This window comes from Amphiura filiformis, chromosome 1 (assembly GCF_039555335.1).
Source record: "Amphiura filiformis chromosome 1, Afil_fr2py, whole genome shotgun sequence".
Lineage (NCBI taxonomy): Eukaryota > Metazoa > Echinodermata > Ophiuroidea > Amphilepidida > Amphiuridae > Amphiura > Amphiura filiformis.
Window position 1 is genome coordinate 64652260 of NC_092628.1, and position 26032 is coordinate 64678291.

General features: G+C 33.0%; 1 protein-coding gene and 1 long non-coding RNA gene across 2 annotated transcripts in view; both read right to left on the minus strand.

Moving 5' to 3' along the window:
• LOC140150992 (uncharacterized) overlaps positions 1 to 9922 on the minus strand; it is a 40324-nt gene extending 30402 nt beyond the window's left edge. Inside the window, exons 1-2 of the mRNA XM_072173182.1 lie at positions 9494 to 9922; positions 8147 to 8381 (exon numbers count right to left, since the gene is read on the minus strand). Of these exons, the coding sequence (XP_072029283.1) occupies positions 8147 to 8381; positions 9494 to 9656 (398 nt within the window). The 5' untranslated portion in view covers positions 9657 to 9922. The remainder of the gene's footprint in view (positions 1 to 8146; positions 8382 to 9493) is intronic.
• The window catches only part of LOC140151059 (uncharacterized), a 525069-nt gene that overhangs the window by 172684 nt on the left and 326353 nt on the right, over positions 1 to 26032 (minus strand). The window lies entirely within an intron of this gene.

The window sequence follows — 26032 nt, forward strand, 5'->3', positions numbered from 1 at the left end:
TAACAGAAATGGTACAAGAAAGAAAAGAAAGTAAGAATAAGTAACAGAAATAGAAGAAAGAAAAGAAAAGAAAGAAAGAAAGAAAGAAAGAAAGAAAGAAAGAAAGAAAGAAAGAAAGAAAGAAAGAAAGAAAGAAAGAAAGAAAGAAAGAAAGAAAGTAAAAAAGACTAAATGAAAGAAAGAAAGAAAGAAAGAAAGAAAGAAAGAAAGAAAGAAAGAAAGGAAAATGAAGTCACAAAATGTCTGCAACCTTATAGTATTGTGATCCTTCAATGTTTGCTTAATATGCTCAAGGCGAAACCGTTTAACTTGAACGACCTTAATGCTGTAATCCTATTATGTAAATTTAGATTGAATTTTAGGACTTGCAGGAACAGTGAGCTGGGTAATTTAGAGTTAGTCAAATGATGAAAGCCATTTTTCCTTTAGGGTATTATTGTTACTGTTTGCGTGGGCTTTACTTGAAGAAAATGTCTTATTTGCACCACTCGCTGAAAAAACAACTAGCTCGTTATGGTTTTTAACTCAATGCGTCACGTAAAGGAACTATAAACAGGATTCTCTGGTGACAGATGATTTTGGAATTATTATATCTCCTATCCCGAATGATTAATTTTAAACAAAATCCTGAAAGTTTGCTGAAAATATTGCGCAGCACATGATAAACAGGTAATGAAACGACCTTTTTGTGACATACAATTATACGTGTGTTGTGTTATACAACGAGCATCATAAGTAATTAGTCCTTTTGTTTAATTCAGTGAATGCCTGTTGTTTTTAAGTTGCATGCTACTGGAAAAATAGATGCATGCTGACCATGATATAACATTATCGCAACGGCCGACGAACATGTCTGTCGACATAGTCGCCGAGGATAGAATAATTTAGTTCTATTTAAAACACAAATCAGAAATATAAATAGGTCTAACTTAATTTTGTTCTATTTTAGTACACACATATCAGAATAAAATAAGGGTTTAAAAAATAACGCTAAAACAAAAACAACGCGATAGCTAGGTTATATGCCATCCTCGGTCATTTTAATCCATTCAAACAACAACAAAAAATTAAAATTGTTCTTGTCCTGATACTCACCACGCCCTTAATCAGAAAAACAATAACTAATAATAGTCATGAGAAAATTGAACTTGTGGCCAGTTTTTGATCAAATTTACCACATTGATTATATCACTAAAGATTTACAGATTTACATATTTTAAGTTACAAATATTGTATTTTAGTGTCAACTATACTACTTTGATGAACGTATGATATTTTGGTATAGCTTTGTTTGACACAAATAGTTCAGTATTTTAAAAGAACAATTTTCTCATTGGATTCTGCAATTTGAGTGAAAAAGAACTGCATTATAGAATACTTCATCATGTCAATATTTAATCCGTATATAATAACTGCAATTATGTAAAATAGTATCATAATCATTATTGCTGAATGAAAACATTGATACCGAGCTTTAATACTTTAATTAAGATGTCATAAATATCATAAATATAAATGAGTTTGATTCTCATTTGATCCCCAATTTAAGGCGGAGACAACAAAAATTATACTCTTGAAATTAATTATTCGGGGCGGGTACCTAATCGCTTAAGTCTATGGTACAATTTTGGCACTTTTGCCTGCCTTCTGCCATATCAATAACCACATCTTTGTGTTTAGCTCAAATATAAACCACAACATCTAAATGAACTTAATTAGCCGTCCCATAACTTCTTACAAGTTAATTCTTTGATCAATATTAATAATAAACGCCATGCGTTACATCAAGTATATGAGAGAGGGAGAGAGGAGAGGAAGAGGGAAAGGGAAAACGAGAGTGGTATACATGCAGCAAGAGCTATATGGCCCACTGGATACAATAGTTAAGAAGATTTTAAAGAGGAGGGCGAGAATAAGAAATTGGAAAACGAAAAGAAATGAGAAATAGAGAAACGAAAATACTTATTGAAATTGTTTTTTATATACTATAGACTATATAAAAAAAATATATAGTTTTCAATTCGCTCCCAACATCGCAATGGGTAATTGTTATAAGTAAATAGTGAAGGATCTGGTCATCACTGAAAAATAAAACATACATGCATTAGGCTATTTAACTTTGTATGTTTTCCAAATCACCCGATCTATTTTCGATTTTCGTTGAAAGCTCGAACAAATATATTATATCGACTAGGCATCTATCAGATACAGTGGTACAAAGAATTAACGCATTCATTAAGTTAATAGTTTATTTTGGACTACTATTGTCTCCTTACAGATTCAACAGTAGAAACTATTAGTTCGATACTTATAAGGTTCGATATAGGGCCCGCAAAGATATGGTCGATGTTTGCAAACGATCGCAATGCACATCCTTGTATTGTTTACTCCGAAGCAAAGTAAACGTATAAAGAAAAATTATTAATGTATGTTATTGTGGCTCTTTTAAAGTCATCGATCATTCCTATGTGCGTAAAATGATAAACATTATTTCCTTTATTGCTTAACCAATCAATTCAGTTCTATAGTATGAATCAAATATAGGCTACTAAAGGGAAGAAAACATTCATGGAGTGACTTAAACTTCAGCCTCAATTTATGCATTTATGTTAGGCCTATATGAGGTTTGTTGATTTTGTTTATTTATTTTCATGTAAACTGAAGATCTAACGAAATCTTTCATTTTACAGACTTAGTTCAATTTGTCGTCCATGCAGACTCCTGCCATCATTCGTGCCAAAAGTTACGCAAATACAACTTAACATTGAATATAGATTCAGTGTTTAATCATACCTTAACCTTGTTAATTCATCCTGAAAATAGAACAATATTGTTGGCGTCGAGTCCATCAAGAGGGTCTTCTTTGCCAAGTTAATGCGCCATGTACGGACGTATAGAACTAAAGCAACTGGTGGCAATGAATAACATTTCGCCACATTGAATCTAAAGTGGTATCCCGGCATGATACTGTTATATATTTTGTATTATCACGTCACAAAAGGGAGTCGTCAGCGAAACAAAAGCAAAGATCAGTCGACTTTAAAAATATTATTTATTGTCATTCCGTGACAAGATTGGCAAAATTGGAAAATGCTCTATTGTTGGTGTTTTTACGGACTGGGTAACCACCGCCGCCGCAAGTGTTCGCCTTATTGAACAAACTAACCAGGTTAGAATCTGACTAAGATAGAGGTGTGTACTGGAATCTCAAGATCAAGGTCTTATTCTGCTCCTTGTTGTTTTTTATTTAGACGAAACAATGTTATATAGATTAGATACGTCAGTAGGGGTCCTTAATATGGTTACGTCCAGTCATTTCTAAACGTCTGTGGTGCATCAGGGCAGTTTGTCTCATTTCAGTCTTATGTTATTTTAATGACGAACAAAATAAATCAATTTAATATCTTCGAAAACCTGAAAATATTTGAAACAACTTTGGGATCCTAAAGTACCCGTCTTCAGTTAGTTTGAATGTATATTGCGACATATTGACCAAATTATCTGCATCCAATTGGCCAATTGGATGGAAAAAATGATAAATAATCGTTTTTGAGTGAAGATATTATATCCTTTACCTAGAACAAACGTATACTTGGTTGACAAAGTCACGCTAAACTAATTTAAGTTCATTTAATTTCGTTTGATCTTTAGCATATCTTTTGGGTTGCTTTGTTTTCAGCAATCAGGTTATCTCTCCTGTTCATGTCTATAAACAATCTGTATATTTTTTTTATGTACATGTACAAATGCTGTTTCAGATACAGGTCAAATTTTCATCCTTCACTGTTGTTTTTATTTCACTATGTGATATTTTTGCTCACGACAAGGCGACAATACAAGCAGGATTGAAATGACTTCAACAATGGTTCTTTCTTTACTTAACAAAGTAAAATCTTCCATTAACAATACCGTCTAAAGGCTTCAAAAATGAATAGAATCAAATTTGGAATATGGTTTTATCGCTAACAAAATTAAAGGATTTCTATTACCTACTTTAATAGGCAGTTGCCCATTTGGCCACGTTAGGTAATTACACGCACAATGGACATTAAATCATGATAATAGAATAGAAGAAATAGAAGGTCTATATAATGTGTTTGGAGGCTAAACCTATCAAAATGATGATACCTTCATTGAATATGGACCAATCTGAAAGCTCCAACTCGACATGGTCTATGCCTCATAAACATGATAAATATTGGAAAGCTTGTTTTGTATGATTATAGCCTATATATGTTTAAAACAACCTTTGCACGATAAGGATGCGTATAAGTCAATGATATATTCCCCTGGTTAACAAGGACGATCTTCATCAGTGTGGTCATGGATTTTTGTATCCATGCTTTGAACATGTTGAATATCATTGTAATCAACTTTGGTAACTCACAATTGAGCGGTGAAAGGGACGGAATATATAGCTTATTATACAAAGCACCCTATATATATTATACCGACCATCGTTCCCTGCACATTAGTTATGAATATAAAAAACAAACAAAATAGACTCAATACAAAGTAATAATTTTGGCCCATTATTCCCCAAAATCCACTTTTGACAAAGCTGGCGTGAAAGGGGTGTGTGTGGTCAGCTATGGAACCCATAATGATATTCATGCATGTGTTTAGGTGCACTGCCGGGGTATTGTTGAGATGAAATCGGGCGAAAAAAGCAATCCGCCAAGTATTGGATCGCAGTCGTGTTTTCTCACCACGGAAATTAAAAGCCACTTAAGATATGTTGAAATTCTGGTTGTTCATTTGTCTATTAAGTGCTTATTTTGTCACTTTACTTAACTTGTTTGTTCATGACATAAACTACCAGACCGCTATCCGGTAAAGCCTTGGTTATTGTTTACGAGTCCCCATGGCATAAAATAGATTTTGATTTTGGAATATTTTTGTCAGAAAGATAAACACATGTCGTAATATTGAGAATGAGGTAACCTCAAATAGCTTCATTTTGAACATTGAAAAACAAGTTCCATTTTGCACACTTCCGCGATGCGATACAAAATATATAAAAACAAAATGCCGCAATGCGCTTAACGTTACTCACCGATTGAAAACAAAATAATAATCAATTTTAAGTAAAACTTTTGAGCAGTTGATAGGAAATCAAATTAAATAAGGGAGCGATCGTTATTTATGGCAGGGGGGATGGGTAAATTTAGGGGGGAACACGAAATTTTTTGTGGTCTTGAGGGGGAACCTGAAATTTTAGTTGAACCAGGAGGGGGATTGTTAAATTTTAAATGGAGAAAATTGGGAAAAACAAGGGGAACGCGAAAATTTTGAGCAGACGCGAGGGCGGAACGCGAAATTTTTTGTCGATATTTTTGCCAAAACACCCATTCCCCCCCTGCCGTAAATAACGATCGGTCCCTAACTTATCAAAGAATATAGAAATATCATCGTATATAATAAAAGAATATAAGTAACCCACCATAACTTAAAGTATAGTTTTAATCAAATTATGACCACATGTACGAATCACAATATTTCCCATGCCACCCGACGTCTCACTATTCAAACTGTCCAGTAACAACACAGCATGAATTCTTACTAATTTGAGAAAAGTTACCTAAGTCATGGATCTTGTTTTGTTCAAGAACTATTCATTAGAATTAAGTAAGATTTATTTGTTATATTGTTCCAAAGTAAATTATATGCATCACGGGATCAGATATTAATATATGCGTAAAGTAAGTTTGTGTTGAGTGAGTGCTTTTTTAGCACATATTGCATTTAATAAGTACAATGTAGACTATGAGTCTATGAGCACCTTTCTGTGTTAATAAATAATAAAATAGGCTTATATCTAAAGCAGTATAAAGGATTTGTGGTGTTTGTTTGCATGTACATCTGTCTTGGAAAATAAAGAATAAAATGCCTTTACATTTGGTAAGGACATTTACCATGCTATCTACTGAAGATAACAAAACGTTGGGTTGTCATAAAGTAGTAAAACATTCCATTCTATCTAATCCTTACACCGCAGTGTCCGACCCTACCGGGTAAAAAAGCAGTATGTGTTTTCTCTATTACTATAGCAGATACTGCAGTTTACTTTGGCAGTAGACTTGATAACTGCCTCCAAATAAGAAGACAGTATATGCTACATTAGGTGATTTACTTTTAGATACAGTATTTTTAGTTTGGGTCCAGATTGTATCTCCTAAGTAAAAAAGCAATCTCTTGTCTTATTATACTTATACAGATACATACTACTTTTTGACATGGAAGGGTAGATGTGTTTACTTTGTAAAGTCTTCCATATAATTAGCCTCTTTGAAATGTAACAAATAAGCTACGCAAAGCTCGTGCTCAAAAATACCCTGTATAACAATTCATTTATCTTTCTTTTGATTATTAGTTTTTTACTTCACTGACATGAAAGGTATCGGCGTGTAACTAAGAGTGTCGCAAACAATACACCTTATTATAAATGCCTCAATAAAAAAATAACTTCTTTTACACATTTTATTTCATATCATATTCAATTATTGGTGTTTTCTATTCATAAAGTTGAGAGGCGGTGAGGTAAAAGGCGACCAAGTTGAAAAGATTTGTGTCTGTGGCATCCCTAGGGAGCTACTGATCTGAAATCTTCCGATTCTCCATCGATTTCATGCCAGACCTATTATTAACTATGGGCCCAAAGCAGGCCTATCATCACTGAACATTTCATTTTCTTCTATCAAGTTTGATGTAAACATACAGTTCCGAGAATTGCACAATAATATGTTTATTTGTTTTTTTTTATTTATTTATTTATTTATTTATTTATTTATTTATTTATTTATTTATTTATTTATTTATTTATTTATTTATTTATTTTATTTATTTATTTATTTATTTATTTGTTTATTTGATTAATTGATTGATTGGTTGGTTTGCAAAAATAACTAAACACGGTTCCAAGTATTAACTTTGATTTGAATAGATTTTATAGGCACAAAGTAAATGATATGAGTATTAATTGTTATTCTTACTGTCATGGACGTACTACCCGAAAACCAAATGATAAAACTATATATATAATGAGCATAATTCTCATATAGAACCTTTAATTGAGTCTAATCATGTTCCCTCGGATATCCTGATGATATTAATAGGCTAATTACGATATGGATGGGATGTTTATATCAATTACATTGTAACATTACCTTTAATTATCTTATCAGATATAGACTATTATATATTCAAGATATATTCCAAACTTATGATTATCCACAAGAAGAGGCAGGCTGTTGATTTAATTTGATATTAAAATGTATACAATCCTTTTGTAAGTTTTCTGGATTAACACTATATCCATATCAATCCATATCAATCCATAAATGAGGCTAAAAAGGTCGGGCTGAAATTAAAAGAAAGTGCGGAAATATGGACCACAAAAAAGCAGGAAATCCTGTAAAAGCAGGAAAATTCTCGTGCCTGATAACAAGTTTCGCCTCAAATATTTTGATAATATTCATGATAACATCCACTCACTATGCAGTATAAAGGCAGATCATTAATGTGTGGCGATGGTGATATATATGATATAATGTAATATTATATGGTGATATATATATTGTTTTTATTTAGAATCATAATATGGACAAAGGAAACACAAATTCAAGTAAATTTAGAAGCTACTGCATGTTGTTCGTTATAGACCGGGAGCTCATAAACGGTAAACCTATATATCACGTATGGGTTGCGCAGAAATTAATAGCAATCTTTACTTTCTCATAATATTAACAATTATAGAAGGCTGAGCTAATAATAGAGTTAATGATTCAAGATTTTCATAATTATCCAATATAATCACAGAGTTTCACTGCGGTACACTGTATATACGTTGCGATAAAAGCAATCAGTAATGTTGCAATTAAGGGCAACATGGCTTCATGGTAAATAACAACAAAATGTACCTGATTGTATGTGAACGATTACCGGTACCGGTGATTAAAAGAATGTTTTTGCTATGATCATTGCTTAACATATTTCAGTTATTGACATAAATATAGTAAATAATAAACATGATGAACTTATCATAACGAGCCCGCCTATGCATGTAATGAGGTCGCCTAAATGAGCTCGCCTAACAAGTCGTCAGGATTTATACTGTGGGAATAATACGTAACAAATACCAACTTACCTGCCCGCTTTTGTTATGATCATTTCTGTTCCAATCTCGTGGAATTTCTGCCATAATTCCCGTCCTTCCAGTGTCACTTTGATGTCTTTTGAAGGAAGTGAGGAACCAGAGAGTTCCGGTGGTCTCATAGCTGCTGCGGCTGCCATCATTTGTTGTGTAGCTGCGGCAGCCGCAGTCTTATGATCACCTGCTGGGCCCTGTAAAGGGCTGAAATCTCCAAAATGGGAGCTGCGTTCTGGATAGACAAAACGGGAGATTTCAGAATTATTAACTTGATTAACTTAGAGATACATCGGTATTACGAAATTTTAGCGAATGAGTGATTTAACAATATGTCTTAATTTAGCCTAAATTATGCACACCTATACACCTGAGACGAAAAATAGGTATTTTCGTCTCAGCATAACACTAACATGCAAGTAGTAATAAACAAAATGTATGTAGATTTTGGTGGAAGTGTTTGGTGTTTTGAGTATCTTTTAATGGCAACACATGTGCACTTGCAGTTTCTTATTTATATTTGTCACGCATGTAGGCCTATTTCAAAATGTTTACAGTTTTCATTTTATGCCATTAATTGCGCAGAAAACTGCAAGCTAATGGTACACTAACTTTGTTAAACTATGTATCTTCCTGCGTACCGGCTTTCTCTGTATTCCTGAATGCTTTATCCGCGTATTAAGTCATGTAGCTTTGCTAAGTGGTCTCAAATTTGATTTCCGTAAATGGCGCTAAACAGTGGTTAAAGTTTCATTTTAGTATCACTGGTTTTGAATTAAAAGTTGCATTCAGTCCTTATTTTGGATTGATCATTATCATTTTACATTGTAACGGATTACAACCTGGTAGCTTATATTATGTAGCACGCATTGCGTGACGTTAAATGTTCAGCAATAACCACATTAGCTCATGTTTTTATGAATAAGACTGAGAAAATAAGGTTGTGACATATCTGCCTGATTTGATGATAACAATACGAACTCAAATGAATTGATTTGATAAAACATATGAATCAAACACGGAAATGATTTCACTTCTATATATTGTATATAAAGTATGAAGTATATGATCGGCTATTTATTGGCATTGCTATTATTATTGAACTTGTAAGAAATCCCAATTTGGCATGCTTAACTTAGTGTGTAATTGCCTTAAGTTAAGGGCATAATATGTGGTTGCCCAACTTATTACACGGTATACTCCGTTTAATTATTAGCGTACCGTGATACACTACAACAGATTTGGGTATACATAATATTCCTTTAACATATCGTATACCAACACCTTCTCTTATTAAAAAAGTTGTTAGAAAAAAGAGAAAAAGAGGAGTATTTTATGTTGACCTACCTGTAAATCCCAACGCATTATGATTCGGCGGCGGCTGCATCGGAAGACTCGGGTATGCAAAGCTCCGAGGAGGCGGCGGGACGATGCTGTTCAGTGCAAAAGCGTGTGCCCGCGCTCTTTGGCTGAGGTAATCCTCACTACCGTCATACATCATTCCGTTCATTGAAGTTTTTTTCGACACAAAAAATTTCAGGCGAGAAAATCGACCTGTCTTGGCGACGAAATAGTCAAGTAAAGTCGAAACCGGGCAGTATCACGCCTGGTTTATAGAAGATAGTGTGCCGAGAGTGGATAAAAAAGCGTGGTGATGTTGATAGGTTGGGTGAGTAACAATTAAAGACTATTGAGATGATTTGCTCGAGAGCTCACACGCGCCCATCTTGCTTTTCCACTACGTCGGCGCTGATTGGCTACTCGCATCTGCCAGTCAGGAAAGGTTGCCAACAGCGACAGGCTCCGCCTGTCGTATTTACCAGAGGTGTTTTAAGGGTGTCGGTCAGTCCAAAATTCCACTCACAAAAGCGAAGATTTTCACAAGGGGTTCTTTTTGTTGATCACTCTCAATCCCTTTTAAAATTTGTTTGAAATTATTTTCCGCTATAACACGTGGGTTTCTTTTTAAAAAGTGTAAAGAAACTGATTCTTTTATCCACCATGCATCAGAATCAGATTTGTTAATCCTAATTGGTCAAGTTGTTTTAAGTGTTATACAAACACTTATTTTCAATAATTTTCTCTCGTGTATTGTTGGAAAAATTTGCACCTCATATTGTCCAAATTAAAATAAGATTGCGTCAAAAGGATAGAAAACTAGTGTTTAATCGCAGCATAACCTGTCAGAGATAGCACTTTTTTGACATAGGCTAATAAAATATATGAGGTGTATGTATCTTTAACTGTCATCTGGGTTACAAATCATCTTTATGCCATGTGAGGGTAGAATCAAGCTGGTATAAAAACCAACATGAGATGTTTAGCCCATCCGATGTGCTTCATTTGCTAGTCATAGAATAGATTCATGGCGATGTGGTCGGTCGACCCTTAAATATGCTATGCGGCAAAATGTCTGATGCCGAATATGTACGATAATTTGTTATTAATCATTTTCGTGTCCATATACGGTCAAAGAAAAAAACAACATTTTATTTTAAAAAAAAATGTATTATAACTGACTGTATAATTTGTAAATCGTTATTAAAGGGTCCAGAGAAATGAATGAATAAGGACAAGAGTTAGCGACAGAAAGAGACACAGAGGAAAAGACAGAAAGAGAAAGACGGAGACACAGACGGGAGAGAGGGAAAGACAATAAAGAGATACAGAAATATTAATTAAAATGAAAGACAGAAAGAGGTTGTGGAAATGGAAAGAGACAGGCAAGATATAGAAAGGGACAGAGACAGAAAGATACACTGATAAAACAAAAATAAAAGGAGTAAAGCAAACGGAGGACACTGTGCAATAGAAGTTTGGGATTTGTTTAAAAACTAATGCAATGCCAATAGTATGCGCAAAATATTAATTACTGCTCAAATTACCCGACATTTTAGACAAAAAACAAACAAGGCAACAGTATGCGTAAAGTAATTATGACTGCTCAAAATGCCCAACATTTTAGACAGTCTCTTTTAGTTCTCAATTTGATCGCGATTTATAACTTCTGGTTTAGTCTATGATGCTGTGATTGGTTAGAGGTTTTATTTGTTGATATGAGAACCAAGAATCGTCATGCTTAAAATTGGATCACTGCTCTGCCAGTAAAATCACCATGATTTGAATCTCTTGATGACCCACTCTTACCCACCGTGTAAATTTTATCGTGTATATTTTACTTGATACACAACATAGACGTTTGACAGGCATTGATAGTAAAATTGCCCTAAATCTATGGCTCCTCACGCACAGCTCCTTCACTGGGGCATATCACTAGAATTCCCAAGCGAGGAGCACGCAGTGAGTTTTACCGTCCTACCCCGAGAGATTTATGCGACACTTATCAAAAATTCATGCATGGCGGAAACATGCTGAAGAATCGGTGAACGTTAGCTGCGAGGGGCGGACGGGCGGGCCCCAAATGCTACGCATTTGATTACTGTATTCAAAGTTCAAATGAAAAGAATTGTGATTACCGACTTCTGACAATTCATGAATTCTCACTTCTGTATTGTCTCCATCCATCTCCATACAGCCGCTCAATAACTCGAGTAAGGATGGAGGAATAGAATTAGGGTAGGATGTACACAAATTTGCTACACTAAACAGGTTCTGATTTCATAGCTTAAATATAAGCGTTTGCGTTTTTCTGTAAACTTCAGCAAGTATTTTTGTTGAACCAATTTCTAATGAAACATGATTTTGTTTCAACTTTTGGCTTGTAAAAAAGTTGTATCAACCAGCCCCCCTACGTATACATGTATCTATAAAAAAAATACCTATTCGGAAATAAACACAGGTATGTAAACTTTATATATGGAATCATTCTGTAGTGAGGTCGTGCTGTTAGCCCTGAAAATATGGGACATGCCGGCGCCGGGTACTCGCTCCCTATACTGTTTTTGTATCAACACAATTCGTCCCTTTTCTTACACCCTATTTGGCATCAATTGTTATCTTGTTAGCTATTCAATGGCTTTTATCTGAAAAGGATTTCTACCTTGCTTGTTACATTTTTAGCAAATTCCCTTTGAAGCCGTAATGTAATCACATACGTTTGTCAACTTAAAGAATATAGCTATTTCCTTTAATATGATAAATGACACCATTTATGTTGCTATCATCAGTAGATAGCATTACGCAATAACGGCAACCAAGAGCTAAATAGCATAATCTTCTTTTCTATAAGGGGAAAAATACATGGTGGGCTAATATGAAAACAAAATGGAAATTGATAAACATAGTTTGGTCTAAAAAGATAGTCTTGATGACGGGCGACATCAACGTTGACGACGACGACAACGATGATGATGATGATGATGATGATGATGATGATAATGATGATTATATAGAGGAACCTTTATACGTTCTCCTTTTTTTTTCATGCGGACAAAGGTCGGAGAATCGCATAATGTCCGTTTAAGTTCGTAATACTAAACGATGATGACGACGGCGGTGACGACGACGATGATGATGATGATGGCGACTATTATGATGTAATGTTCCTGAACTTTGAGTCTAAGTAACCGTTAACGAGTTGAAAATAAAAGCTTAATAAAAATTAGTTGTACACCTTTGACAGCGACGATGTGACAGGAATCATCTATGCGAAGTTGTAAATCGTTAACAGTTGTTTATAAATACACTGAAAGTTATTTGAGAAACAATCCTTCAATACTAGAATTCGATTATTTCAAGACATACATAAATATAACGGTTTCGTGTCATATTGATCACCTTCAAAATTGAACAGCTCGAGATAATTACGTTTTTTCTTCTTCAAAGGTTTCCAAAACTAATGTGTGCATAGCTAAGTACCTATACCAGCCCTTTCACAAAACAAATTCACATTGTGCGTTCTAAATAAACATATTATAAAAGACAGTTATATTCTTCTATAGAAAACTGACCACCCCAATTTCAATCGTGTGGGTTTTAGCGTCTCCAGTTTTTATTGTGGCGCGAAAGACCGTGTAAAGACTGATAAGTTAATCTCAAGACGAGCAACAAAAGTTTCGCGACCCTGGACAATAATCAACTCCCAAAAGACATTTTTTCATAATAATATGAAATCGAATTCTTTATTTCAACAATGAAGAGTTGATTTTTCTTATGAGCCGGTAAAAACCCTAGTTAGTAATCGATTAAATTGAGTGAAGGAAGCCAATAAGGATTATCTTAATAATAACGTCGAAATGAAAGATGCGCTTTTTTGATGTGTGCGCCTGCTTTTATATTAACTGTTATGATGGTGGTAAAAACATCAGTATTTCTCTCACCGGGGTAGGTTTGGCAGAGGATACAAATGCAACACTTAGCTAATGCCTTGGTTAGGGAACATTCTGCGGCTAGGTCTACATATTCCACACATCAACTCGCTAATATCACGCAGATAGAGCGAATTTCTGTCTTGTATGGGACACGCATCATTGAAGACTGTATGAGATCCGTAGTCTTGATGCAACTATTAAAAATTTATGATGGACCTGTCGCTGGCCGCTGCATTTTCAGTACAGCATAAACGTGATGGCGGCACCTCGCCAAAGGCTGACAGAGAAGGCCCCGTATCATCGTATAAACATGCAGTGATCATCTCTGATCTCTCGCTCTCCCTCTCTTTATCTATCTCTCTCCCTCACTCTCTCTCCTTCACTCCTTCTCTCTCACACATCTTAGTTTATTTCATTTTCAAAACAATAGAAACCAATGACATGATGAACACAACCACATGTATCTATTTTGCTTCTTGATCATCATAGGTCTTGATTTCGTTAGTATTTTGGATAGTTCATAACATTTTTGTTTTATTTATTTTGATATATCACCACTCTCAAACTTTTCATCTGATAACATGCACATAATGCCTTTGGGCATCTAACCTTGCATATATGCATGATATAAGACATCAATTATTGTCAACCAAAACTATAGCGTTATCTATATGAGTAATTCAACTAGTCCTATAACTAGCTCTTAATTGCCCAACGTACAATATGTCAAATTATACATAATTTTTGAAGATTTGAAACAGAAATATTAAAAATCTGGCATTTTCTGACTAAAGCACTGAATGCTTCGTTTAGCGACCAACTGTTACAATTTGGATGGTGGTGAAACCATTAACAATGCTTTGATTAATGCATCAATATGGCGTTGATACAGTTTGATTGTTAATGCTAAATCAAGCATAGAAATCAAGATTTTGATGACAACAAATTGACAGAATAGAGTCATTTAATCAGTAATATATGATGCGCAACGAAACCAGTTTTTGAGAGGTGTACCAAATTCCTAGTTCCTCGGCTTTTAACTTTGACGAAGTTCATCTATTCCTCTATGATAACGTTTATCTGCTTTTTGATAAGTTGATAACTATTCGTTTCAAATTGGAATTTAGCTTAATAGCTGCACATATTATTTATTAACACATGAAATTGATGATAGCTGTCTATACTACTGCTGTTATAGCTAGCTGTATATACTCTATGTAAAATATAGTTATCTACTGCTGATATGGGTATTGATGAAGTAGCCATCTACTGCTGATTATAATGCCATGATGGAATAGTCATCAACTGCTGATATTATGTATGAAGTAGCCATCTATTGCTGGTATTTGAATTGATGAAGTATCTAATCTGCTGATATAGGTATTCGTGAAGTAGCCATACTGCTGATATAGGTATTGATAGTACTCTACCGGTCACGTTATATGTATTAATGAAATAGCTATCTACACTCTTATAGAAAAAAAAAAGGTGCAACTTAGAACCTTTTTTGTCCTATATGCAGCACTAGCAATGCTACAGTTCTAGAAAGAATAATTAATGCAAGGACTCATCACAAAGTTAAGAAAAGTGAAAAGCATATGTGAACCGTTTTTGGTTCTACAAAACCATTTTCTTGGCTAAAGAGTTTTTTTCTTGTCTTTTCTACAAAGAATCCTTGAAAGGTTCTTTAAGGTGCCTTAAAGGTACTTCAATCTTAAGGTTCTACAAAGAACTATTTCCTTGGCTAAAGAACCTAGAACCCCATTGGGTCTCCATGCTTTTTTTGTAGGTTCTTTAGCCAAGAAAATGGTTCTTTGCAGAACCTTAATCTTGAAGAACCTTTCAGGTACCCTTAATCAAGAGCCATTAAATGATAGGATTTATAAATATCGATGAAGTAGTTATACTACGGATATAGGTATTGATGAAGTACCTAACTACATTCTGCGGATGAAGTAAATAGGCATTGATAAAGGTGAAGCATTGATATTGGTGAAGTAAATAGGCATTGATAAAGTTGCTATCTACTGTTATACATGTAATTATTTGAAGCAACTGTATGCATATATATATATTAATGAAGTAACTGTCTATTGTAGGTATATGTGCTGATGCAGTAGCTCTCTATAATTTTTTTGATATAGGTTGGTGAATAACTGAATATAACTTCTAAAATGAGCATTGATAAAATGCTGTCTACTGCTGATGTACGTATAAGTATCTCTACTTTTGATATAGTGATCAGAAGCTACCTACTGCTGATACAAGTATTGATGAAGTACTGCTGATAGTGATATTGTTGTTTTGTGAAATGTGTTTTGCTACGTGTGGCCATGTATTTTTAATTAAAAGAAGGAAATACACTTTTATTATTGATGAAGTAGTTGTGGAAACCATTATACCGGAATATGCCCATGATCATTTGGGCGACTACGTTACAGTAATTTGAGGGCGCAAATCCCGCTAAAATACCTCGACTGTTGACAGGTTGTTGTGTTCAAACCAAAGGGCTCGAATGTGGCACGTGTCTGTTGATGAAAGAGTTGTAAGCGCGTCAAGCAAGTTGTAACGAGGCTACTACTTGCCCGGGTGTTGAGTTGTAAACTTGAACCTTTGTGTAAGTAAAACCCATAATAAAGCCTACTCAGAACGTAATTATGTGCGTTCCTTGCTAGAATGTTGCAGGCGAGTTGTAATCCACAATGACCCGACTGATCCAATCTGAGGAGGGGCAAGTTGATCAGAAATTTAAACGGATCCCTAAAGCTACACGTACATTAACATATTTTGTTGAGAAGGTCGTCTGAAATATTTAAATGTCCTTATCTTGACTGCATGACGCGGTAAATTTTCAAAATTCCAAATGAAAATTGCAACATGCTTATTTTTGAGAAAACGTCCAGTTTAGTGAAACTTTTCGGATGTGATCAGTTCTTATCGGCTTTTACACATACATTTTGGTTTGTGATAGGGTTTGGGCTATAATGTATAATATGTTCTTGCGAATTACAAGCTCATTCTGATACAGATAAAATAACAGTAGGCCCTATCAATGAAGGCACTAAATGACAAATTTTATATGATCCACGTAACATACCAAAATGATTTTTCCCCGAACCCAACTTTTGAAATGTGTTTATGGTATGGGGAAGAAATTTTGTACAAACATTTTAAAAACACAAATCGCTGAATGTCGCTTAAGATCTTGGTAAATTTTAATGCTACATGTATAATAATGAGTCCATTAAAATACGACAAATTGATCAAGATATATGCTGTTGTTTGCTTTACTAACATGATCCGCATAATCAGGCCAGTATATTGTCTGCGGCTACTGAAATATTCACTGTATTCAACGTACATGACGTATACAATACAACATGATGATGGCTACATGACCAGGGACTTCATTTTTACTCGTGTCGTATCAAACCGTGGTTGTCGTAGTTGTTGGCACTTGTTAGCCTTATACAAATTGGCCTTTTCGTGCACAATTTTACAATTCTTCAAGTGGTTGGAATAATTGTGACAAACATAATTATGTTTTCTTTAAAGCCATAACATACGATTTCGGTCAAATTTTAATTTCGTCATTCCTTGACATAGCCTATCTGAGGAGAAGGTTTTCTGTTTTTTTCGGCAACGCCAATAAAATAGTTGAAAGTTTCTCCATCAATTCTGATATCAGCGGTAGATAGCTACTTTATCAATACTAATATCAGCAGTAGATAGCTATAGTTTTTTCAGCAATGCTAATAAAACAGTTAAAAGCTACTTCATCAATACCAAATGCAGCAGTAGCTACTTCATCAAATAGTAGTAAAACATTTTTACAGCAACACTAATAAAACAATTGAAAGTTACTTCATCAATACCTATATCAGCAGTAGATAGCTACTTTATCAAATAATAGTAAAATAGCTTTTTCAGCAACACTAATAAAACAATTGAAAGTTACTTCATGAATGCCAATATCAGCAGAAGATAGCTACTTTATCAAATAACAGTTAAATGGTGGCTTTTCAGCAAATAATAGTTAAATGGTGGCTTTTTCAGCAACACTAATAAAATAGTTGAAAGTTACTTCATCAATGCCAATATCAGCAGTAGATAGCTACTTGATCAAATAACAGTTTTTAGGTTTTTTCAGCAACACTAGTAATAAAACTATTTATAAAACCTACTTTATCAGTCAAATAGCTTTTCAGCAACATTAATAGAATAGTTAAAAGTTACTTCATCAATACCAATATCAGCAGTAGGTATCTATTTTATAAAAAAACAGGTAAATGGTGGCTTTTTCAGCAACACTGATAAAATAGTTGAAAGTTACTTCATCAATACCTATATCAGCAGTAGATAGCTACTTTATCAAATAATAGTAAAACATTTTTACAGCAACACTAATAAAACAATTGAAAGTTACTTCATCAATACCAAGTTACTTCATGAATGCCAATATCAGCAGAAGATAGCTACTTTATCAAATAACAGTTAAATGGTGGCTTTTCAGCAAATAACAGTTAAATGGTGGCTTTTTCAGCAACACTAATAAAATAGTTGAAAGTTACTTCATCAATGCCAACATCAGCAGTAGATAGCTACTTTATCAAATAACAGTTATATAGGTTTTTTCAGCAACACTAGTAATAAAACTACTTGTAAAAGCTACTTTATCAGTCAAATAGCTTTTTCAGCAACATTAATAAAATAGTTAAAAGTTACTTCATCAATACCAATATCAGCAGTAGATAGCTACTTTATCAAATAACAGTTAAATGGTGGCTTTTTCATCAACACTAATAAACCCGTTTAAAGTTACGTCAATATCAGCAGTAGGTGACTACTTTATCAATACCAATTCTGGTCATTTTAAGCCGAAATAATGAGGTAACGTGATATAATCCTAGGCTTACTTACTATCTTGGTCCCTTAACTGTGGAGCTCTAGGGGAATTTTTTTAGTATCTTAATTAAGACATTAAGACATTAATTACCAATTGCTCTGTTGTCCTACAAACACAACAGATTTGGCTGACTCGACGTAAGCGTAACTTGGAGATTTATTTAGGAGGTAGCAGAGCTTGGTTCCAAAAGGCGCTAAATCCACTTTTGGAAAAAATTTAGTTATTGGTACCAATGTATAGTGTTACATCATTAGTTTCACGGAATCAAACTATTTTTTCCAAAAGGAGCTCAATCCCATTACAGGGTGGGCCAGAATTTTGACTTTTTTTCCAAAAGGCGCTAACTCCATTTCAGTTTTTTTCCAAAAGGCGCTAAATCCATTCGACCAATCACCGTGCTCAGTAGGCCATTAAAGACTAAAATTGCATAGGACTATTCTCCTGTTGACAAGGCAACTATTGATCAAAATTTAAATCACGAAAGTTTAGAATTTCAACTTGTACACACACTAGTACACCCCCAGCAAACACAGACGACAATTTGCGTGTAAAATTGCATGATTTGACAGAATTTTCGTTGTAAATTTTTTGAAAAAAATGTGTACAATTTTTTCACATTTTCAAGCTTTCAGTGAATAAATATCATTGCATTGTTGAAATAAAGTGCAGTTTGCTATATAAAAAAATATTTGTATGTATTTTGTTTAATATTGCAAATTATTTTGAATATCATTGAATATTTTGTTTCCAAAAGGCGCTAAATCCACGGTTATTGGATATTTTGTTTCCAAAAGGCGCTAAATCCACTTCAAGCTGTTTAATAAAAGAATACTTACAATTAAACATTATAATCAGGATCTCAAAAATAGGTGTTTTTGTAGTTACTGACATGAGAACTAACATTTAAAACCAAAAAATAAATGAATAAATATCAATAAAGCTTTTAATTTAAAAAACGTTGATTTTCTCCTATTTCACTAATATGGATTTAGCGCCTTTTGGAAACAAGCTCTACTTAAATAAGGGGGTACTACACCCCTCGATAAATTTGTGTCTATTTTTCATTTTTCTCAAAAATTAATAACACAGTGATAACAAAAGTTACGTATATTATAGGGGCAAGGAATCCAATTACTACACTGGAATTTCAGTGACCCAAGACAAGCGGTTCGTTATTTATGATAAGAAAAGAGGTACCGCTAGAATGTACCACATTTCCTATCATATATACTGAACCGCTTGTCTTGAGTCACTGAAATTTCAGTGTAGTAATTGGATTCCTTGCCCCAGTAATATACATAACTTTTGTTACCAGTGTGTTATTATTTTTGAAAAAAAGCAAAAATAGTCACGAATTTACCACAGGGTGTAGTACCCCTTAAATGATGAAGTGTATACTCCAAGAACGAGTGAATGACTTTAATAACTTGAACAGGATGATCCTTATATATACGACTCCTATGTTAAGTGGAAATAGATGCATACATTTATGAGGCAATAAAATAGAACTTCCAACTTTTACACTGAAGCCTGTTGACGTTGACAATATTGACGATAAAAACTTGAGATAAAAAGTATATGTCACATTAAAAATCTCACCAATAGAAAACCATGTGTACATAGAAATAAATTTTATGAAAATTGACCATCTTCAACACACTAGCATTATGTACACCATCTGAAATGTAGCGTATTAAATTTGATTAAGTTTGTTTAGATATATCATTTGATCTTTCAAGATATAAACATAGTACATAATAATGACAGTGGTAGTTAATTTGAAGGTGGCAAAACTGGGTGTGAGGGATGTCTACTTGCCGGTACGTTCTGACAACGCACCACGACGCTCTAGTGCTAAATACACGTGACCAACTATGCTGTCTTCAGTAGATAGCAACCCTGTACCTGTTGTCCAGTCTTCAAATACACGTGTAGTACGTTGAATATCATCTTGACGCAAGTTGCAGTAGCTTGAGTGATATGCGTAATTCACACGTTTTATCGCTACAGCTTTCAGATGTTCTTGTCATGTTATTTTATTTAGGTCAAACATTGAAATTGGATTTACATGAACAACCAAAATAAAACCATATTTTTTTGTTATAGATAGGCTACTTAGATTGTTTGAATCATCATGTTTATGATGACCTTAATAATGAATGTCCAGGATCGCCAAGAGCTAGTCCGTGACTGGGGGTAGATGAACATTTAGAGCTCTGATTTTAGAAAATGCATACAACTATGCACATTATACAAATTATGTAGACTGCGTAAAAGTCTCAATCTATCAAAGAGTTCATATTTGTTTCGTTTCAACTTAATGTAATTCAATGTAATTAGATTTACTTTTATTCGGAATATAAAATTCAAAATGCCCTTTTTAAGGAGAATTTTGTAAGTAGGGATGAGTGATCTAGACTTGTTTTGCTTGCATAAAGGGCCTATCGAAATTTTAAAAAGGCTAAACCCTATTTTTTGACCTATTCTCAATAAATTGGGTTAAGTTTAAAAATGTCACATATTTTAAGTCTGTCAACTCTTCGGTCAATCTTGACAATATCATATTTGAATTATCCAGTCGGACTTATCATCTGCTCTCTTGTAACATGTTGAAGGGATGTCAGCTATAATAGTCATGTTATCGTGAAACCATAACGCTAGCAAAATCATTTGCAATCAAAAAGACATAATTGTGTCAGATACATTATTGTAACTTAATAACAATAGTCGATTAAAATCGTTACTTTAGCTCAAAATATATGAAATATAAGTAAATTATGAACAAAAATTAAGGTCTCGAAATCCTTTATTGTACGATATTGTGCATATTTTGTTTGATAGCATGCGTTGAATGTGATCACGCATATCTCCCTTATATGACGAGTCTTAATCGAGAATGCAATGTTGTTTTCCCATAACCTGCCTCGCTGTGTGCGATGCATGACTATCGTCGATAGCCGGCTGCATGGCTGCATGGGAATGTATTTGCACCCATAGGAATTAACACACACTCATCATTTCGACGATTCAGTAAGACTACGAAATTATATCAGGAACCATTTTAACAAATATCCGGTAGTTTTGTCCTCAATCGAATGCCTTTCTCAAGTTGACTTTAAAAAAAAAGAGTCATGAAATTGAAACATTTCTAGATTTTTAAATTAAAATTTTATGAAAAGGGAATCACTAACTCACAAATGAACGATTCAATATAATTGTGTTCAAGAACCGCTGGACTCATTTATAGGCACGTTTTCCTGTCCAAATGAATTTCTCATGTAAAACTTCAAAATTAATATAGTCATAAAATTTCAATATTTGTATTTTAAGAAATATAAATTTTATGAGTTGTCACTCTACATATCGTTGGTGAGAAAGCTATAAGCACTACTCTGTCGCTATTCCCCGTTTGCAAGCAAGATATATGGGTGTCAGAAGACCCACGAGTATACAGCGACAGTGGGCCCCGAAATGCCTACGGACACTAATCATTGGACGTCAACTACCGAGAAAGCCATCTTCTTCAATTCAACATCAAGTGTCATTTTGTAAAAATATCTGCAGGTCTTCTTGGGGCGAGTCAACACTTAATTCCATTTCCTATTACACTTCATTTCTAGGATCAAAGGAAGAATGGGGAATGGGGCTCAGTATGGTTGCGTGGGGAATTTAGCACTATATCTAACACACAGCCTTACCATGATAGGCCTATATATAAAAAATTTGGTCGTTGTATGCAGGGATATATCTATTTTTATCCCAAAAATCCGATGCCTCTTAGTTCTCAATGAATAATACTTCTCGAGGAATCTAACCGTACTAGTATCTTGTTATAAAATGTTTTCGCAACGTGGATTGAAATGCTTGCGAGAAATATAAATGAAATAATATTTTACAAAAGGTAAACGAAATAATGATTGATTGAACAAATGAACAGCAGAAGTTGAATTTTATACATGTTACCTTTATCATTGACAGCACATGTGTTCTAAAATCAAAAACAATTATATTTATGATATATATTTATATTATTATATCATTTTTATATTTATATTATATTATATTATATTATATTATATTATATTATATTATATTATATTATATTATATTATATTATATTATATAATATTATATTATATTATATAATAAGACAAATCTTTGTAAATCAGAAAGGTTTCAGCTTAGATTGTGCCAAACTCAAACGAAGACCAGTTTTATCCATTCATGTATTGTGTGTACATATTTGTAAAAGAGCTTTGTAAACCGCGAAATGCGTGAGATAGTAATAATGTCATCAGTATTTTTCAGTTGATAGCTTGCTTCGTCAATACCAATAATTAATAGTACCAGGTAGTCAAAAGTTAATACATCAATTTCAACATATAGCACTATACTCCATCAATACGATATCATACATGTCATATAAGCTATATTTTATCAAACAACAATAAATAGGTTTTTCGTCCATACAAACACAAGTTATTGGACCAATTCCGACACATCAATACCAATATCAGCAGTATGATTAAAGCTTTTTCAACAGCACTTATAAACCATTTAAAGTTACTTAATTAATTCCGATATCAGCAGTAGATGACAACTTCATCAGTACCAATATCAGCAGTAGATAGCTACTTTAAAAAATAACAGTAAACTAGCTTTTTCAGCAACACTTATAAAATATTTGAAAGTTACTTCATCAATACCAATATCAGCAGTAGATAGCTACTTTATCAAATAACATTTAAACAGTAGTTTTTTCAGCAACACTAGTAATAAAACTACTTATAAAAGCTACTTTATCAGTAAAATAGCTTTTTCAGCAACACTAATAAAACAATTGAAAGTTACTTCATCAATACCAATATCAGCAGTAGATAGCTACTTTATCAAATTACAGTAATATAGCTTTTTCAGCAACACTAATAAAATAGTTGAAAGTTACTTCATCAATACCAATATCAGCAGTAGATAGCTACTTTATCAAATAACAGTTAAATAGCCTTTTCAGCAAAATTAATTTATAAAAAGTTGACAGTTATTTCATCTATACCAATATCAGCAGTAGACAGCTACTTCAAATAACAGTTAAATAGCCTTTTCAGCAACACTAATTAATAAAAAAAAAGTTGAAAGTTACTTCATCAATACAATATCAGCAGTAGATAGCTACATTATCAAATAACAGTAAAATAGCCTTTTCAGTAACACTAATTAATAAAAAAAAAAGTTGAAAGTTAATTCATCATACCAATATCAGCAGTAGATCAAATAACATTTAAACACTAATTAATAAAACAAAAGTTGACAGTTACTTCATCAATACCAATATCAGCAGTAGATAGCTACTTTATCAAATTACAGTAATATAGCTTTTTCAGCAACACTAATTAATAAAAAAGTTGAAAGTTACTTCATCAATACAATATCAGCAGTAGATAGCTACATTATCAAATAACAGTAAAATAGCCTTTTCAGTAACACTAATTAATAAAAAAAAAGTTGAAAGTTACTTCATCAATACCAATATCAGCAGTAGATAGCTACTTTATAAAATAACATTTAAACAGTAGTTTTCTCAGCAACACCAGTAATAAAACTACTTATAAAAGCTACTTTATCAGTAAAATAGCTTTTTCAGCAACACTAATAAAACAATTAAAAGTTACTTCATCAATACCAATATCAGCAGTAGATAGCTACTTTATCAAATTACAGTAATATAGCTTTTTCAGCAACACTAATAAAATAATTGAAAGTTACTTCATCAATACCAATATCAGCAGTAGATAACTACTTTATCAAATTACAGTAATATAGCTTTTTCAGCAACACTAATTAATAAAAAAGTTGAAAGTTACTTCATCAATACCAATATCAGCAGTAGATAGCTACTTTATCAAATAACAGTTAAATAGCCTTTTCAGCAACACAAATTAATAAAAAGTTGAAAGTTACTCATCAATACAATATCAGCAGTAGATAGCTACATTATCAAATAACAGTAAAATAGCCTTTTCAGTAACACTAATTAATAAAAAAAAAAGTTGAAAGTTACTTCATCAATACCAATATCAGCACTAGATCAAATAACATTTAAACACTAATTAATAAAAAAAAACTTGACAGTTACTTCATCAATACCAATATCAGCAGTAGATAGCAACTTTATCAAATAACAATGAAATAGCTTTTGTCAGCAATACTAAATAAAACTGTTGAATGTGAATGTTACTTCATCAATTCTGTATTCAGCGGTAGATGACTACGTCATCAATACGAATATCAGCAGTAGATAGATACTTTATCAAATAACAGTAAAATGTTGTTTTCAGCAACATTAATAAAATAGTTGAAAGTTACTTCATCAATACCAATATCAGCAGTAGATAGCTACTTAATCAAAAAACATTTAAACAGTAGTTTTTTCAGCAACACTAGTAATAAAACTACTTATAAAAGCTACTTTATCAGTAAAATAGCTTTTTCAGCAACACTAATAAAACAATTGAAAGTTACTTCATCAATACCAATATCAGCAGTAGATAGCTACTTTATCAAATTACAGTTAAATAGACTTTTCAGCAACACTAATAAAATAGTTGAAAGTTACTTCATCAATACCAATATCAGCAGTAGATAGCTACTTTATCAAATTACAGTAATATAGCTTTTTCAGCAACACTAATAAAATAGTTGAAAGTTACTTCATCAATACCAATATCAGCAGTAGATAGCTACTTTATCAAATAACATTTAAACAGTAGTTTTTTCAGCAACACTAGTAATAAAACTACTTATAAAAGCTACTTTATCAGTAAAATAGCTTTTTCAGCAACACTAATAAAACAATTGAAAGTTACTTCATCAATACCAATATCAGCAGTAGATAGCTACTTTATCAAATTACAGTAATATAGCCTTTTCAGCAACACTAATAAAATAGTTGAAAGTTACTTCACCAATACCAACATCAGCAGTAGATCAAATAACATTTAAACAGTAGTTTTTTCAGCAACACTAGTAATAAAACTACTTATAAAAGCTACTTTATCAGTAAAATAGCTTTTTCAGCAACACTAATAAAACAATTGAAAGTTACTTCATCAATACCAATATCAGCAGTAGATAGCTACTTTATCAAATTACAGTAATATAGCTTTTTCAGCAACACTAATAAAATAGTTGAAAGTTACTTCATCAATACCAATATCAGCAGTAGATAGCTACTTTATCAAATTACAGTAATATAGCTTTTTCAGCAACACTAATAAAATAGTTGAAAGTTACTTCATCAATACCAATATCAGCAGTAGATAGCTGCTTTATCAAATAACATTTAAACAGTAGTTTTTTCAGCAACACTAGTAATAAAACTACTTATAAAAGCTACTTTATCAGTAAAATAGCTTTTTCAGCAACACTAATAAAACAATTGAAAGTTACTTCATCTATACCAATGTCAGCAGTAGATAGCTACTTTATCAAATTACAGTAATATAGCTTTTTCAGCAACACTAATAAAACAATTGAAAGTTACTTCATCAATACCAATATCAGCAGTAGATAGCTACTTTATCAAATTACAGTAATATAGCTTTTTCAGCAACACTAATAAAATAGTTGAAAGTTACTTCATCAATACCAATATCAGCAGTAGATAGCTACTTTATCAAATACCATTTAAACAGTAGTTTTTTCAGCAACACT